The sequence below is a fragment of the Drosophila persimilis genome, unplaced genomic scaffold (genome assembly GCF_003286085.1).
Source record: "Drosophila persimilis strain 14011-0111.01,24,50 unplaced genomic scaffold, DperRS2 tig00000000-arrow-pilon, whole genome shotgun sequence".
Taxonomy (NCBI): domain Eukaryota; kingdom Metazoa; phylum Arthropoda; class Insecta; order Diptera; family Drosophilidae; genus Drosophila; species Drosophila persimilis.
In genome coordinates this window covers 21,187,031-21,204,675 of record NW_020825288.1, presented here as the reverse complement: position 1 = coordinate 21,204,675, position 17,645 = coordinate 21,187,031, and the positions used below count along the sequence as shown (strand labels likewise).

Here is a 17,645-nt window from a genome sequence, read left to right as displayed (position 1 = left end):
TAATTAGTAAAACATTTCCATTGGCAAAGGAGTCACGTAAAGCCGGCCGGTTGACCCCGATACCCGATGTCGAGAGCGGAGAGCCAGAGCCGAGCCGATGCCATAAAACTAATTTGTTGAAATTTAATTTTCAGTTTTCGTTTACGCTAAATAAAATATTTACAACTTGTAAGCAAACAATTTGCTGGCTGCGTGCCTGAGGTCACCTCTGACCTGTGTCCCCCCTGCCCAAGCCCCCTGCTCCGCGGGCTACAGGTATTGCCGCTGTGGGTCTTTAAACACCTGGCCAAACAATGCGACGGGTGCGGGTGAGAAATAGCCCGAGAGTCTTGGCCACGTTTGTGTTTGGCATTTGTTTTTCAGCCTTGCGTTAAATACACACGCTGCGGTCACACCTCGTCCTGCTTTCGGTCTCGTGGTTGTTGTTGTTGGTCCACCTTCTGGTCCTGGGGCGCCCACCAACAAATATTTACGCAATAAAATTTAATGTGTTTTCTATTAGGAAAGACTCCTGCTCCTGGGCTCTCTAAGCGTTGATGAGGGCCGCCCACCATAATAATAATTACAAATAAAAACACGCACGCATAACTCGCACCACACCCCACAATCCGAAGCCGAATCCGAAACACGCAACGCAATATATTCGTAATAGAGGGAAAAATAAACCAGAAATTATGAAATTTATTTCTCTGCTAGTTGGATCTTAGCCAAATCTATATGTAGAGAGGGACACTCACCCGACAAGGGAGATACGCGTGTGTACCGATCTGAGTGGTCACATTGGAGGTGGCATATCCATCCAGATATGGTTCCACCAGGGCTGCTGTCGCCGACAGGGCGGCCGCCTCCGGCAGCAGCGAGGACACTTGAGCAAGGCTGGAGAATGCGGTCGCCGAGTATGCGGATGAGGATGAGGCTGATGATGGGTCGCTGCTCCCATCGAAACTGATGACGGTGGCTGCTGATGCTGCTGATGCTGCTCCTGTCTCCTGCGCTCCTGTGGCCTCTGCGGACGTCTGTGTGTTCGAGGCTGAAATTGATTTGGGAGGAGAGAAAGATTGAGCTTGAGAGTGAGAGTGGCTATGGTGGAAGCAAGTAAGAGAAAAGTGGTTTTCTTGTTAATCGAAATGACAATTTTGGGCTTCGATTTCGCCCGAGCCCATGTCACGTACACATGGATGCTATTGATGCGGGTGCTTAGGGTGGGTGGGGCTGTACGGCTTGGTGCGACAGTTGATTGGGCATTAAAGTAGCAGGGAAACATTTAACTTAAATTTACATGGGCGTAACAGTACTTTTATGCATTTATTTCGTTGCATGTATGTTTTTAGTATTTAAATTCTGCCGCAAAATGTATTTACTGTATTTAAGCTCTCAAAGAAATGTTACAGAACTGCGTAAGCATAACCTTACATACAGAGAGAGCTATTTATGAGACTTTTCTTGGATTTTGTTGGTGAAACTGAATACTGCAGAGCTCAGAGAATTTCTCTCAAGTGCAAGCGGGATAAAGAGAGAAAAAAGCCAATGCGCTGACATACATACATATGTATGCGTCGAGGCTAATAATGTGAGAGTGGGATGGACAGAGAAGGGCTCTATTGAAGATTAGCGCTTTTAAGCTTGCACTTGTCGGAAAGATCAACAGTTGGAAGCTCTCTTTCCACTCGCAGAGCGTCAAGCTTGTGCTTTCAGCAGAGAACAACATGACCATAGTGGGAGAGATATGCAGTTGAAGAATATAAGTGGACTCTGAGAATTTGTCTTTTAAAGCTTGAGCAGTCGGAGGTTTCATGCGCTCTCTAAAAGATGCTGTTGGATTTGGACTTTGGACTATTTTGCTTACGCCAGAGGAAGAGATCAGAACTTTCTCGCTTCCTCTAGCAAGTGCAATTAGCAGCTCAATTATTTGTTTTTTTTAGAGATGTTTGCACCCACTTTTCTATAATTATATTAAACTTATGGTCTAATTAAAGTTTTCCAAATGTTATACCAACCAAATTCCTGTAAGCATCCCCTAGTTTTCACTTCAGTATCAGTCACTAAATTATTCCCTCGAATTGCATTCACTTCACTTATCGTACTTCGTGCCTCTCGCTTTACATGCAACAGCAGAAGCAACACCAACAACTAGCTAACGACATTAAATGACAATGTGGCAAATGAGTATATAACGGTTCTCGCCGGGGCAGATAGGAAACGTCAGAACACACAAAACCGCCAAGTCAGGCACAGACGAAGAAGCAGGAGAACAAACCACACATCGAGTGGGTGACCTCCGTGGGTCCTCAACTCCTGCAAATGATGGGCCATCCTGTGGCGTCCTTTTAAGCACACACACCAGCCAGAACCAGCCCACACCCACCCACAGATACAGACCCACTCCCCCATCATCTCATCCCACACACACACACACATTTGTCTGTTTGGCAAATGTCAGTTTTTCGGTTTCAAATTAATCAATGACGTTTAAGTGGCTGCCGAGAGAGAGACGTTGTCGTCGCCATCATGATTTTCGCACTGCTTCAAAGTTTTTTAATGAATGCCGTTCATTAAAATTGATTGTTGTTTGCGGGGGGTGCCACCACTTGAACACCCTCCCTCTCTAGCAGCACACCCTTCGAAGCGACAGACGCAGAGAGAGCCCGGGACCATCGAGCAGACTCGATGATTTGGCAATACGCGGAAGGTCCAGGTCCGCTAAAACGCGTGCTATTTGCTGAATTGCCAATTAACTGGCAATTTCGGCTAAAGCCAACCAAAGCAGACCCACAGGAGCAGGGGCTTCAACTCCCCTTCCAGTCAGACACTGAGAGAAAAACCTACTTTGATCCAGAATATATGTACGTCCGAAATCTACAACTCTCGTTTCAAATTCCGTCTATAATTTGTTCTCTCAGTGTATATATGTATACCCATATCCATTGAAACCAATTGATTTTTTTCCGTCTGCCTCTCGGTCTGGAGCCTTTATTTCTGCCCGATGACTGCACAACATTTTCGGTATAAAATTAATTTCAGAGAGGGGGCGAGGGCACGGGGAAGACGGGGAAAATGGTTTCAGAATTTTTGACTTTGACATAATTGTGCCTGTCGCTGACAGTTCCCTTCGATATTCCTCTTCGTCGTTTTGGTGTTCTCTGGATCCAGGCGCCACCAAAACCTGATGGATAGATATGATAGATGGGTGCAATGCGATTTGCTGCTACTGCTGGTGACCCCGAAACGCACTGAATTGGAAATGCAATTTAAATTGAAAGAAAAACCGCTCTCTGAGCTTCACCAAAACTGTGAAGAAAAAGTTGATCTAGTTATGTAAATGAAAGGCTGGAAAAAATGGGAGTTTAAACTGGTAAGGCTCCCACTCAGGTGAGAGTTGGGAAATTTGTTGGAAAAATTCGCTGAACACAAAAGCTGGCTAAACTTTGGTCCATGCACAATTGAATGATGGCCAATACTGCCACGATACAACATGAATGAATGCCTGAATGAGTGAACGACACGACACGACAGGATACAGGATAGACAAAATCCTATCAAAGGTACGGCAACACATATCCCTGCCATAGTCAGGGGGGCATGGACAATCGTTTCGGAGCCGAATTTGTGCTCCAATTAAAACGACGAATGTAGCGTAAAATGATTTCGAATTTGACAACTTGTACGTCAATTTAATTGGTGCGAAAGCGAGCTTCTGATGCCTGCCACCGGGAGCGGTTCCCCGAGCGGAACGGAGCAGAGTGGCAGGCCGGCAGGCAGGCAGGAAGGCAGAAAGGTGGCAGTTTCAGGCGTACGTGTATGCATAGCTGAAATCAGCAATCATTTCATCTATGCCTATTTTTTGCCTTTCAGCCTCGACTCCACTCTATCGAATCGTCGCTATGTCGCTATGTCGCTCTGTTGCTCTGTTGCTGACAAGGGCAGCTGCAGCAGCAGCAGCAGCAAAGGCATGGCAATGTCCATGCCGTCGATGGAAATTCGCCCGCCCAAAAAAAAGGCAGCGGGAAAAAGCGAAATAGAAGTGAGCGATGGCAGCGTAATTGACAAAAGGTTTCACTGGCATTCAATGCCAGTGCCAGGCTCGTTGTCGTCCTCTGACAAATACAGCACACGCTCTCCCTACTGTCTGTTCAACACCCTTCAGCCATGCTGGGGGTGCTCCGCCCAAAGCCTTCCAAGCGGTGTGAGAGAGGGAGCGACACGCTCCACACATACACATATCCACACACGCAATCAACGCAATCGACACGCAAAAATTGTAGATGAGCGCTGAAAAGATCAAAGCCGTTCAATTGTCAGCGACGACAGTTGGAGAGGACCCCCGGAAGGATGGGCGGAGAGAAGGGTCCGGAAGAGCGAGGCTCCACCGCCAGTTCGTGATTTGTCAAAGCAGCGAAGATGCCCTGAAGGATGCCATGTCCCCCCGCTCCAGTTGTCAGCCGAATGTTTAGCTCGAAACTTTCAACCAAAAATAAAGCAGATGTCGAAAAAGTTGCTTAGTTTGCATTTCCACACGAAAACTGTTGATTAACATGGAACAATCAAAGCAACCCAAAACATATTGAAAAACGAAAAAACGAAAACGAATGAAAGTTTTTAAGATCTTCTACCAAAGGAGGTTTTTCCTTTAAGCTCAAAAGAGAATGAGATAAGTCATTTCATTGTCAAACATCAACACACGAACACCTTCAAAATTCCAAATCTGGAATAAATTTCTCTAACGGGTCAAAGGTGAGTGCGTAGAAGTGCATAAACCATTGTCTTCATTCTTCTATTACAGCCTCACGAATCGAAGATGTGTAGCCCCTGCTGTGGACCTTGTGGACCCTGTTGCAGTCCTTGCTGCGGCCCCTGCGGCCCATGCGGCCCATGCGGCCCCTGCGGCCCTTGCGGTCCCTGCGGTCCGTGTGGCCCTTGTTGCAGTGACTGTTGTGGCCCGTGCTGTGGACCCTGTTGCAGCCCGTGCTGTGGCCCATGCTGTGGACCCTGTTGCGGCCCCTGCTGCAGTCCGTGTTGCGGCCCCTGTTGCAGCCCCTGCTGTGGACCTTGTGGGCCATGTTGTGGGCCATGTTGTGGGCCATGTTGCGGTCCCTGCTGTGGCCCCTGCTGTGGCCCATGCTGTGGACCCTGCTGCAGCCCTTGTTGCAGCCCCTGTTGCGGCCCCTGCTGTGGACCTTGTTGTGGGCCATGTTGTGGCCCATGTGGTCCAAAGTGCAAGTGAGAAGGTGGCAAAGACACAAATGTCACCATAAGTTCGTTAAAGCCCGTTAGAGAATCCACAATATCTACTCTCCAGAAAAGTCAATGAAAATACATGGAAATTCAACCAAAAACAGACGGAAGTTTTCTTGGGGGGGGGGAGGGGAATACACCATCTGCACAGGGAGACCCTGTGGGCGTTGTTAATGAAGACACAGATTAGACGACAGGTAAAAGTTGGTCATTTCAAAGTTATCCGAATTACGGGGCAGGGGAAAACTTTTGCAACGTAAACGAAAAATTAATTAAAATATCAATTTCATGCAACATGACAGGAACAGGGACACACACAGAAACACAGATACACAAGACAAACATACGAAGAACTTAGCTAACAAGATGGCACGAAGATGATTCTTTTTGGGGTCCAAAAGACCCGGGGCCAGACCGAGACCCAGACCCAGACTGAGGCCGAGACCCAGAGGCCGAAGGCAACCAACGAACCGGAAGTTATTTACAGTCGGCGGCAGCTGACACAACTTTGCATACTTTAATTAAACATTTTACATTTTACGAGAGCGTATGTGCACGAGTACGGCTCGTAGCCGCACAAAGTAAATTCCTGCTAAATGTCGCAAAATGTTGCCTTCAACTTTCCGCACATGTGACGGCAAGCAGTTGCCCCCCAGTTTTCCCGAACAGTTTTCACTCGAAGTATTAAAAAGAGCCTGCGGCCATTAGTCGTTCGCCTACTTCTCTCTTGAACTTTTGCCTGGGCAATGTGAACTTAATTAGAGTTAATTAATGCTAGAAAAAACATGCAAACGCCATACTAGACACACAGACATAGACATATTGACTGAGGGCAAATTGGCATACTTCTAGCTCCAGTTCTGTATGTGGGTGAGGAAGGTGCAGGTACACTGAGAGAAAATCAGGCCATAATGGTGGAATATTCTCTAGAATTGCAGGGTACATTTTAGCGTGTAGCGTGAATATATTTCTTTTAAATATCTTACAAATATTCCTAATTTCCTTTATTTGGCGCACATTCCTTTTCCCTCACTGTATCATCGGCTCTAGCCAAAGTCCTTGCCGTGGCTGAGACTAACAGGAAATAGGTTTTCAAAGTCCGGAAGGCAGCAATTATGCGAGTCGCTTTGTGTGCCATTCCACCTCCCGTTTCCCAACTCCCCGACTCCCTGACGCCCCTTAATCGTGTGTGGGATTGTTAATTGGTCTGGGAATCGACAAAGACAACGGAACCATGCCGCAGTACTCAAACCAGTAGCCAGTAGATGATTTTCTGATATGTCATAAATTGGAATTTTACGATGTCCCTTAAATTGAAAGTAAATTGAAGGCGCAACCTTGAAAAATGTTGCAGCAAGAAAAAAAAATTTGCATATATGTATCTCCCCCTGACCCTCACCCTAGCTCTTCTTTTGTTGACGGAAAGTGGGAAGTTCTCCCTCGAGTTTGTGTACATTGTGAATGTTGACGTCATGTAACGTGGCAAATCCAATTTGGCCACGCCCCAGAGCCAAAGGAGGAGGATGTGTGGTGGAGGAGTGGCTTGCCTGTCGCTTGGTCTGTTCACTCAATCTCAATAAGTCAAGGGAAAATTTTATTTCAGGACCGAAAGACCGAGCGGAGAGGCAGGCAGGAGAAAAATGGCTTTTGGAAAATTCGTTTTCGTTTTCGGCCAAGTGCAGTGCAGCAAAGCTGCATGCAGCATGCAGCATACTTTGAGGCGCAGCCAAAGAAAATTCAATGAAGAATGAAGGAAGTGGAAGGGGTGGGGATGGGGGAGGGGGAAGGGAAAGGGACAAACGGAAAAGGTGTGCTGTGCTGGGGATGCTGTGGAGATTCATCTCGTATGCATGTAAATATTTGCCTATAGATGACTTTGGCAAAGGCACCTTTTGGGTCAACTCCTCTTGTTGTTTGCCCTCAGCTTACTGCCTGCTGAATTTAATACGGCTTAGAATCCCCTCAACCGTATTAGATCCGTCCCAGAGACTTAATTAAATTCGCTTTATCGTGCAACGCAACAAAAATCATGGACCAGTGCCAGTGCATAATATTTTAATAAAATTTGTGATTTGAATTATAACCCGTTTATTTCTGGGTTTTAGGTTTCAGGCTTTCAGCTTTTCCACAGCACAGTACAGCTGTCAGTAAATATTTGATATGTGAGCTTTTCCGCAGCTTGTGCAGCATTTAATTATGCCTCAAATAAACATGGCGACCGATATTTCGGTTTCACTATTGCAATAATATTGTGCCCATCGGCCTGACGGTCTGCTCTCTCGTCTGATTTTAACTCGCTCCCTCTCGCTCCCTCTCGCTTTTAATGCATAAATAAATATTTGCCATCAAATACAAAAATGAAATGGAAAAAACCGCAGACCCAACACACATATATTCGTTCACGGGAAAATGGAATTGGCGAAAAAAGAACACCAACAGCAGTGACAGGCATTAGATGTCGCTTAATAAACCCTAATAGTCTGTGGTCGCCTGTCAGAGTGTCTATCAGGAGCAGAGCCCCCCTATCTATCAATTATGGCAGGAATTATGCTTCTGTATTAGATATATTTTCGGCGGAAAAACTAAACTAAAACTGTCAGTGATGACCGCAACTGTAAGCATCGGTGTCGGTGCTGGCCGGTGGCAAATGCTTTTTGTGGTCGTTTCAGTTGCATTTATCGGTTTGACATTTCCAGCCCCATGGACCCATCAAAACAAAGACCAAAATGTTGAACAGAATTTTATAAAAAATTCTTTTATTTGTTGGACTAATACTAATCATTCCCCTTCCAACCTTTCCAATTTGATTTGTTGCGGAACATTTTTTTGACTAATTGATTCTATTGACGCGTTGTGTAATTAGTTTTCTGTTTACTTCACGGATCGTTTTGACACGGAGATTGATTAGTAACAAAAATTTCGAGGTCCGTTACATCATAAGCTAAAACTCTTAAAGAACATGCATTTACATATGTATTAGATAGATTTATTTTGCGGCACTCATTGTGGGTTTTATCGTAAGCCCAATAATATTGAGAAAAGGAAAAGGAGAAAAGGATTTTCGTCTGTGGCATCCACAATTTGGATGATACGAGAAAACAGAAAACGCAGAATCATTGGGTATTTCTCATGTCCATGTCTAACAGAATGCCGAATCTGGATCGGACTGTTATTATAGCCAAAAGCAACAAATGAAATTGCAGTGGATACGTTCACACGTTCTTCTTCGTGCAGTGTGCGCCCCCTGGCGATATAACGGCTGGTGTTGGTGTGAGAGGCGAGAGGGAGGGAGACAAATGTAGCGGAATGTACGTTCAGAACGTTCCCGTTTGTTTTGTGATTGGATAGGCTTATCTAATCGATTGAAGTTTTATTAATAAGAGTTTTCGCTACACCCCCTATTTTATCCTATATAAGTAGAACCCAAAAACACTTCAGCTATAGCTCATTTGGAATTTGGAACAACAGTTCGTCAACTAAAGGCATCTGGAGCAGAACTCAGCGAAGAACATGCAGATACCGTATTTAAATTGGATTTGTCTGGTGGCATTGATGTTAATGGACCCCTATTTAGAAAAGTCGAGGCGGTCAGGAAAATAGTAAACTTAGTATCTTGGCTATGTGACAAATTACAAGTGTCTGTAATAACTATGACAAATATTGGAAACACGAATCGTATATTTCCCCATGCCACAAAAGTACCGACTATTAAACATTTTGTGGGAAAGTGCATAAGGGGATCAGCCATAAAATCAGAGCCCATATAATTATCCACTGAATTTCCATTTAAAACTATCTATTATTTATAATTATGATTAACACAAATCACAAATGAATAATGAGAAAATTGCTAACTAATTTCATAATACTATAATTTCATGAGCAGCATTGCAATTAGTTAAATTAAAAACATTCACCAGAATGGATCTAATTCGTGTGGAAAGAGAATTTTCGCAATTTGTTAAACATAAAATCCCGAAAAAAATATCTGCTAATGTAAATACCATTCGAGGCTTAGCGACTGTGCGGTGTTGTGTAATTAATGTAATTTGTACCCACTCGCAACCGATAGAGATATTCAGAGTAAGATTTATGCATGGATATATACCATGCAGAAGAGTGGAGGGGGTGGTTAGGGTTATGGCCCAGGAAACAGCTTGATATCTTTATGGGGGGCGGGGGCTTCCACTACCTGTGGCAGCATCCTATGGTTCATTCATCATTAGTTGGACACAAAAAAGAAAGGATTTTATGATGTGGTAATGGCAAAATACTCGTAAAAAATTCCATGCATCTCTCTCTTTCTCCATGGAAGTGTAATGCTGTAAGTGTGGGCATGTGTTATGTGTGTGTGTGTGTGTTTTTTATGTTTTATGCCTTTTGAGCAAACAAGTTGACGTATTTTTGAGCTAAGCTCGCAGACATAAACTGTCGGGGCTGCCCCCATACAAAACTAAGCCACAACTTCCGCAACGTGTCATTCAAGCCACCCACATCATTACGACACACACACACAGTCAGAGATACAAACACACACATGTACAGACCTTACACGTCCACGTATGCGTACGTGCTAAGTTGTTATGGGCTCCCCAGCTCCGTAACTCTCTGCTCTGTCGCATAACTTAGTTTTTTTTTTTCTCTCTCCTCTGCTTAATACAGTTTTACGGACACTGAACGTAGGAACGGGCGGTGGGGTGGCGGGATCTGCACTTCCCCGGCAAATACTTTAAAACGCATAAAAATTCCAACACGTCGTAACCTCAGTGCTTTTAACAGCTTCTCTCTGGCTCTATAGTCGTGGATGGGCGGCGGGCTTAACTTATCCTCAAACCAGAGAACAGAGAACCTGAAACCGAACCCCCCGCACCAGGAGTCAGCAATCAACTGCACTACTTCCCTTGCCCCACCACTGAGAGCCTGAGAGAGAGCTCCTCTCGCTTTGTTGCAAGTCATGCACATCAAGTGGAGTCGCAACAACAACTTGCTTCGGTTTGTTGTCGGTGGTGGCTGCAGTGGCGATGGAGGTGGTTGTGATGCTGCTGTCTGACGTTGGCGGTTCGCCCCACGTCTGTTCCGCTGCAGTTAACCTGCAAAGTAGCGCAATTTGTTGATAGCAGGTAAAATTTCATTTGCGTCCTCACAATTTTTTTTTTCCACGAGAATTTATTTTGTACTGACTTTTGCCTTCTGCGATGGCTTTTTTTTTGTTTTTTTGTTGCTCCTCTGTAATGCCATCTAATGATGTTGCTGCCAGCGATGGCGGATGAGGTGGCACAAGATGCATGTGGAAAATGGAAAATGTGGCGCATCCTAAACACGTTTTGCATGAATAATAAACGTAATTGTGTCGCCGTTGCAAATGATGTTGGAATTAAATTTTAAATTGAATTGCTCCAAGGGGCGCCATGAATATCCAACGACATAAAGCCTTGAATATACATAGATTTCATTATAGTTCTTGTTTTCTTTTGGAGACTAATATCACTTTGTCGCAATCTGTGCAATTTACCAATAAAAACTCTCTGGAATCTATGCCTGGCTCAAAGTGCTTTAAGCTGTAGGTAAGAGCGTCAACGCCTCTTCTTTCGCTCTGCCATCGCTCTGGCAGTAGCTCTGTGTTTGTTTGTGTGGCTGTTGCTGAGGCTGCTGCTGGTGCCTTTTAACTTTAGCATAAAAACAACGTAGCCAGCAGCAGCAGCAGTTAGTGCCAGAGAATGGATGCAGAACCAGGACCGAGACCAGAGCCAGAACCCGCGCCAGAACCCTCTGCACACTCGGGTCGAGTAAAGGATGCAACTTTCTGCTGCTAAACGAAAATATAAAACACTTAACTCGACGGCGACACTGGCTCTCCCTACACGAAACGAGCCAGATCCTGGCTGCACCTTGCTGTGTGGCAGTGTGACACTGGCAACAATTTGATGGCACTCTCTCTCTATGCCCCTCCCCGGCTGGGGCCCTCCCTGGGCAAACAAACAAGTGTAACCGGCAGACAGCCAACGGCAGAGCGCCCGAGCCCGAGCCCGAGCCGTAGCCCCCCTGAAGAATTGGGTCACTTTTTGGCCAAAAACAGCCAAAAACAGTGAAACAGGAAGTGCGGAAAATTTGCCCTAAAAATAACATTTATGTGAGACTTCCTCACTTGATTACGATTATGGGTATTACGATATAAAAGAACGGGGAAGGGGGGAAGTTTGGGTAAATATTTGATTATGCGCTGAAGAGTGAAAAAGAGCACACTGTGCCCCACTGTGCCAGCCGCCTTCCTTTTGGGTTCCATTGAAAGCGCGGCTTACAATGACGATGGAGTAGAAGGAGGCTGGCGGACTGGCAGACTGGCAGGCAGGACTTTAATAAATAACAGCTGAAGTTTAAATTGCCGTTAGCATAAATTATGAGCAGTTAGAGATGTTGCAGGCAGCGCCGCCATTTTGGCTGCACAGCTTCCTTTCTTTGCCTTTCATTTCCCTTTGCTTTCATTTGGACTCCATTTTCTTTTTTGGCAAGCCAAAAGAACTAGTTCCACTCTATGGCATATACATATATATATATATGATATTCTTTTTTTTTTGTTGGCCAGCCACAACAGAACTGTGAAGAATTTTCCGCGCGCGAGGCAAAGTGAGATTTCAATTTGGCCTGGCGTTCGCTCCGCTTTTTATGGCCCACGGAGGAAACATTGCCCCAAACTCATAAAGCATTTCCGGCACTCATGAATCGGTTTCAGGGGGTTCCCCTTGAGGCTTTTGTCCCACCCCGCCCCCTGCCCAAAAATATTGTGATGTTTGAAGCTAAAGTTGTTTGCTTTTCTTCTCGATCCCCCGCCCACCCCTCGAGAAAGAGCCGAAAGAAAAGCCTTAGAAAATGGAACGCCGTCTGGCTGCTTCCGGCTTCCTGCATCTCCACGGCTTGCCATTATAGCGGCTACCTTCATTCCCGTCGTTCTCATGGCTAGAAGAGAGCTTTCTAGCGTTTTTGTCTCACATTTCTCCACAGCAAGCCGCAAGTACATATTTCCCCTAGCAATTGTTTGCCAGCGAATAAAAGAAAAGCCTCAGCTCTACTATACTTTACCCTTAACCAGACATAAAGCGGGTTCCAGCATGCGGAAGGGAGTGTGGGGGTCCAGGAGCATTGCCAGTGCCAGTGCCAGTGCCAGTGCCATGGCAGGGGTTCGGTTCCATGGAATGCAGCGGCCATGACAGGCCACAGGGCGCACATTCTAGTCAAGGGGATTTTTGGCATATTTCCTCTGTGTGTGTGTTTGTGTGTGCACGAAAAAACATTTGAATGCCAAGTATTCATAGCAGCGACAGTGAAAGGATATGAATATCAACGATGGTTAGCACAGGGTCCCTTCGTTCGGCTATCCATCATTCAACGTTTTAAGCCCAGACACAATTGATTCAATGGCGAACACTTAATTTAATGAATATTGAAACCAGTTATACTCTCAACGAGATTTACTTGAATGACAAATGCAGGGACCTGCAAAACACCATCCTATACAATAGATAGCGTACACCCACCCACAGGGATCGTACTCGTACACAATGTCAAACGGTTGACAGGACACAACATGAAAACAAAACAGGAAGAGAAGATTAGCATTGATTGAAAATTGGATACTCTTTCAATAGAAAGTGGGGATTTGAATAACATTCGGGGATTCTTTATAGGAGAACTAAGGGATGTAATGGTTCCATTCTAGAGGAAAGATCTCTGCGTGCTCCTCTTCAGATCTTAATGGTATTCCAATCACCATTCCAAAATATTTGTATTACCCCTGTTTTCCAAAGAGTATTCAAGAGAAAAAAATGCAAATCTGTGGATGGTTTTCGTTTTTGTTTTCGATTGCAATCATCGACAGGAACAGTGGCACAATAAATATAACAATTGAAACTGCAAATACTTCGAATAGGAATGGAATTTCCCTCCATATACTCGTATGTATGTACATACATGGTATATGTGCACCAAATGAAAATCTCTAATAAAAAAAGACATTTCCATTACTGCGATTAAATCGTCAGGACAAAGGACACACAAACACACAGAGTGACAGAGCCAGGGAGATAGAGATTCGGAGATAGAAAGAGGAACTGAAGGCAATTCAGGGACTGTGGTCTTGGCAAAGGATGAGAGTCGTTGTCCTGTGATAGGATTCAGTACTGCCTGCCATTATTTCAATTGTTGTTGTATATATTCATAGGATCCCACTCCTACTCCTTCCTCCATTCGATATTATGTATGAACGTTTTATGGGGATTGCAGAGAGGAAAGGAAACTGAGAGGCTGGACGACCGTAAAATATTTTCCCGCCGTCGCATTTCATATCAATTTTTACGGCTGACAATATTAGCCTGACATAATTATCAATCTTTATGGGGCCCCGAAAACCGAAATGGTCAACAATAAAATGCCAACGTAGATCTGCGATAACGAATGTCCTAGCCAAGGATAGGATGGGATGGAATGGTTCTACAGAAGGATGCACCCACAAAAAAGAATGTCCTGAAACACATGTGTGTGTGTGTGTGCCTCTGTGCACACAGGCTGATAAAATTAGCAATTCGAAACCATTTGCTACGGCAGGGCGCTGATAGAGAGACACAGTGGGAGAGAGGAGTAGAGGGGTAGGGGAAGGAAACCTGATATTAGCAGCAGATATATTCATGTGGCCTGCTGTCAGGCGGAAAGTCAGTGGCGGCAGGCAACGGGGCGTATGGGTGATGCCCTCGCTCTTTTGTGGTCCCGGTTTTTGGGGATGGGGCGTGTAGGTGGGGGTGGGGGTGGGGGCGAAGCGTGTCGAAGCATCTCAGTTGGAAAATGGGTGACAATTCATGACAGAGCATGAGCATTTGCGCGTAATTTGCATATACCGACCGTACGTACGAGTATTCGTTCGTTTCGATGGTCTAATGGTTGCTGGTTGCATGGTTACTGGTGTCCTGCATGTTGCCACAAAATTCTCTGGCGAATTTTGGCCGCCAGTTTTGGGCTTTGACTTGACTGCACTTAGCCCTCATAGTACACACTCTTTCTCCAGCATGGCACAATGTGCTTTAAATTCCCCTTTTCTATGCATTTTCCACAGAGAAGCCAAAAAATATAGGAGGGAAGCAGAGAATGTGGCAAAAAAATAACACCAAAGACTGGGAAAGCAGACCTCTCTCTCACAGACTCACACATTTTAAATGCAAATGACACCCAATGGAGAGATAGCAGCAGCAGGATGGGAGAGGGCAAGGGAAAATAGAAGTGGTTTTAGAGTCTGCAGATTAAAAGTGAAATTAGTTTTTTCCTCTAATAAGCCAACCCTTTGGACCTCGGGCCTTGGGACCCGAATTCAGTTAGTGGCTGAATGAATTTCAATTAGGGCGAAATGGAAGCCAAAACTATTCCATTTCCAAAGTGTTGGGTTGGAGATTTCAGAGTGTTGTCATAAAGATAATGTGCCTGGATTTCTGCCAGATTGAAAATAATTAAATTTTAATTTCATTTTTGAAGTAAATATTTCAACGATTTCCAGACATTTCATATATTTCAGTTCTTAACTTTTAAAAATTTTAAATAACAAAGTATTTTTTTTTATGTTTTTAGACGAATAATTTGCAACTTATTTATTTTTTGCCCTTGGTCGGCTTAAGGCGTTTTTCTTTCTTACGTAGTTCCTTCTTCCACTTTTTCCAGTACTTTTGTATCTTAGAGGCGGCCCGATTCATGGTGAAGTTCAAGATGCGATTCTGGCGGGCGCGACGCTCCTGATCCTCGCGCTTGACCACGACCTCCTTGTAGACCCGCTCGATCTGGCGATGGCCGACAAGGAATGCATCCAGCTCCTTTTTGAGTTTCTTATATTGGTCGGTGAGATCCAAGTTCTCGATCATCTTGTCGCGTATACTGCTATCGTACTTCTTGATGAGGCCCTGGAGTTGAAGCAGAAGCTTGTTTCTGGAGAGTGGTATGCGGAGGGATGTGGGCTTTATTAAAGGCAAGATCTGTGCGCGTGACACTCACTTTTCCTCGCGTGCTTCCAACTCCTGATGGCGATTCTTTTTGGTTGTCTGCTCATAGACATGGCGATCCTTCTCTAGCTCTGCCTCCAATTCTGCCTGTTTTTCCTGGCTTTCCTTCTGATTCGCCTTCACGATCCGAGTGCACTTGTCACTGGGTGGATAAATGGAGATAAAAAACAGAGTAAGATACAGACACAGATTTCCGAATCGGGTGCCCTCACATTTCATTTTGTATGCGTTCGTTCTTCTCGCGCTTTTTCTTGGCCAACATATCCTCATACTTCTTGAGATACGCCTCCTTGGCGGCTATTTTCCACTTGAGTGTCAGCTTCTGCGAGTGGATTTTCTTCTTTAGGATATCAACATTCTCTTTGATGTTCTCGTTCTCCAGATACATCGCATGCAGCTTCCTTTCCTGGGCAATGACATCCGCCGAAGTGCGGTACAGCCGCTCCTTGGCCAAATCGAAGAGCATCTCGAAGGCCACCAGCAGCTTCTTCTCCTCCTCCCGCATGTTGTTGTAGTACGTGGGGAAGAGCTTGTACATCTGATTGTTTCGCTGGAAGTAGTCGATGATCTTGATCATCCCATGGTCCATCAGAGGAGGGCGTTTCTCCTTCAGTATGAATTCACGACGCCGCACAAAGGACTCCACTAGATTGACAGCATGCTCGTATTTGGTGCCCTTCAAAACCTTGGCCATAAACTCGGGATTATCCAGCAGTTTCGGCAATATCATTGAGATCTTAACGCGCTCTATCGCCTCGGCGACCACATCGAGGACACAGCCAATTTGTATGAGCCGCACACTAGAGAAATCTGTGGATATTCATGGATATGTATCTGTAGAGATACTTGTATTTGGTTTACTTACCGTGATGGGCCATCTTTATGGCAGTCACCTTCTCCTCCGACTTCTTCTTGCCACGCAACATCTCTGTCATACTCATCTTGGCCTCTGGTTTTTGTATCACGTTTCCCTCATGTAAAATATGTATTCAATATCCCTAAAGTGTGTCTGCTCCCTTGGCAGTGTGATTCAAATTTGAATTGAAACCCAGAGACAACTGTAGTTTGACTGTGATCTCCCCGAACGATGATGCCAATTTATGGACATGAATTCTCGTGTTTACACACAAAGCAAAAGAGAACAGAACCTTTTACCCACATCTATCTCTGGACCAAAGTTCGTTTGTTGAGCTCAAAACTTAGTCAAGTGGAAGAGCTCTCTGGTCTCGTATCCACGGATGACATTATATCGCGGGTCGCACTGCTGCCGCTGCTGCCGCGGGCAAAGTTTCTAAACAAATGCCTGGGAATTTGTGACTACAAATGCACCGCTTTGCGCTTCAGTTCCCCCTCTTTTCTCTTTGTCCTTCCCGGTCCAGCTTCAGGTTCTTTTTTCGTCACTTTTGTGTTGGGTTCCATGTTGCCAGCAAAAATTTATGGCCACCAATATTTTTGGCCATGCAAAAGACGCACAGAGCAGAGCAGTGCAGCAGAGCAAATGGCAAACAACTTGCAGCAGAGCCGCAGACGATGCACCTAAATAAACAAATGCATATGGGAAGGGGGCTGGGGGAGGGGGAGGGGCATGGTGCGGCTGCTGCAGTTCTTTGTGGGGGATGGGGGGTTTTGGGATACTGGGAACAGCGCCCGTAATTTGTATGCACAATGCAAACAGCCTCAGTCGGTGCCACCTCCGCCTGCAGATCCTCCACATCCTCCACAGCCTCACTACCTCCCAGCGACAGAATCCGAATTGAGCAGCATGCGCCAGTGAACTCTTTCGGTTTTATCTTTATTCGCCATGTTCTTTGTGTTTTAATACCCTAAATGGAGGGGAGGGTATGCGAGACCAGTGAAGGAGTTGGTGCAGCAAAAGGAGAAGGATAGGAGATAGAGATCTCTTAGGAGATCTATCTTTTTCTGGAGTATCAAATATTTTTCACATATGTTAGTTTGGTTTATGGTAGTTTAGGTAAGTTAAAGATACATGATACATGGTTATATGCATGGATACATGCTGTCAGCCCAGATGAATGTTTACCTAAAAAGATTCTCATCAATTTCTGCATATTTCTGCTGATATTTCTCCTTTAGAGGGTACCCAACAATTCGTTGCTTTCTTGTGCTCTTTCCAATCCATTTTTTCTGACACTTTATGCTGCTCTTGTTCTTGTTGCTGTTGCTGTGCGCTTATTGCATTTGTCTCGATTCGTTTGGTTCGCACAAAAACAAATTGCCGGAAGTATGCAAATGTATGATGCAGCTTATCAGATATTGTTTGAGAGCCTCTGCTCTCTCGCTCCATCTTTGTCCGTCTGTGTGTCTGTCTGTCTGAATGGGTTGGGCGGGTGTCTGTGTTTCGGATACTGGGCTACTGGGCGT

General features: G+C 45.1%; 2 protein-coding genes across 2 annotated transcripts in view; both read right to left on the bottom strand.

The window, feature by feature from the left end:
* LOC6591667 (hemicentin-2) overlaps nucleotides 1–17,645 on the bottom strand; it is a 64,307-nt gene that overhangs the window by 14,921 nt on the left and 31,741 nt on the right. Inside the window, exon 3 of the mRNA XM_026995188.1 lies at nucleotides 738–1,030. Coding sequence (XP_026850989.1) covers nucleotides 738–1,030 — 293 coding nt within the window. The remainder of the gene's footprint in view (nucleotides 1–737; nucleotides 1,031–17,645) is intronic.
* Nucleotides 14,761–16,292, bottom strand: LOC6591666 (dynein regulatory complex protein 9). The gene is made up of 4 exons (XM_002016959.2): nucleotides 16,129–16,292; nucleotides 15,476–16,073; nucleotides 15,256–15,405; nucleotides 14,761–15,189 (listed from the first exon to the last, which is right to left on the bottom strand). The coding sequence occupies exons 1-4, from the start codon at nucleotides 16,202–16,204 to the stop codon at nucleotides 14,859–14,861; spliced, it is 1,155 nt and encodes a 384-aa protein (XP_002016995.1). The 5' UTR covers nucleotides 16,205–16,292; the 3' UTR covers nucleotides 14,761–14,858.

Coding starts and splice junctions, on each gene's coding strand:
- LOC6591666 (XM_002016959.2), bottom strand. CDS start 16,204: ATGAGTATGACAGAGATGTTGCGTGGCAAGAAGAAGTCGGAGGAGAAG. Junction 16,074..16,128: donor CATAAAGATGGCCCATCACG/GTAAGTAAACCA, acceptor GAATATCCACAG/ATTTCTCTAGTGTGCGGCTC. Junction 15,190..15,255: donor TTGGAAGCACGCGAGGAAAA/GTGAGTGTCACG, acceptor ACCACTCTCCAG/AAACAAGCTTCTGCTTCAAC.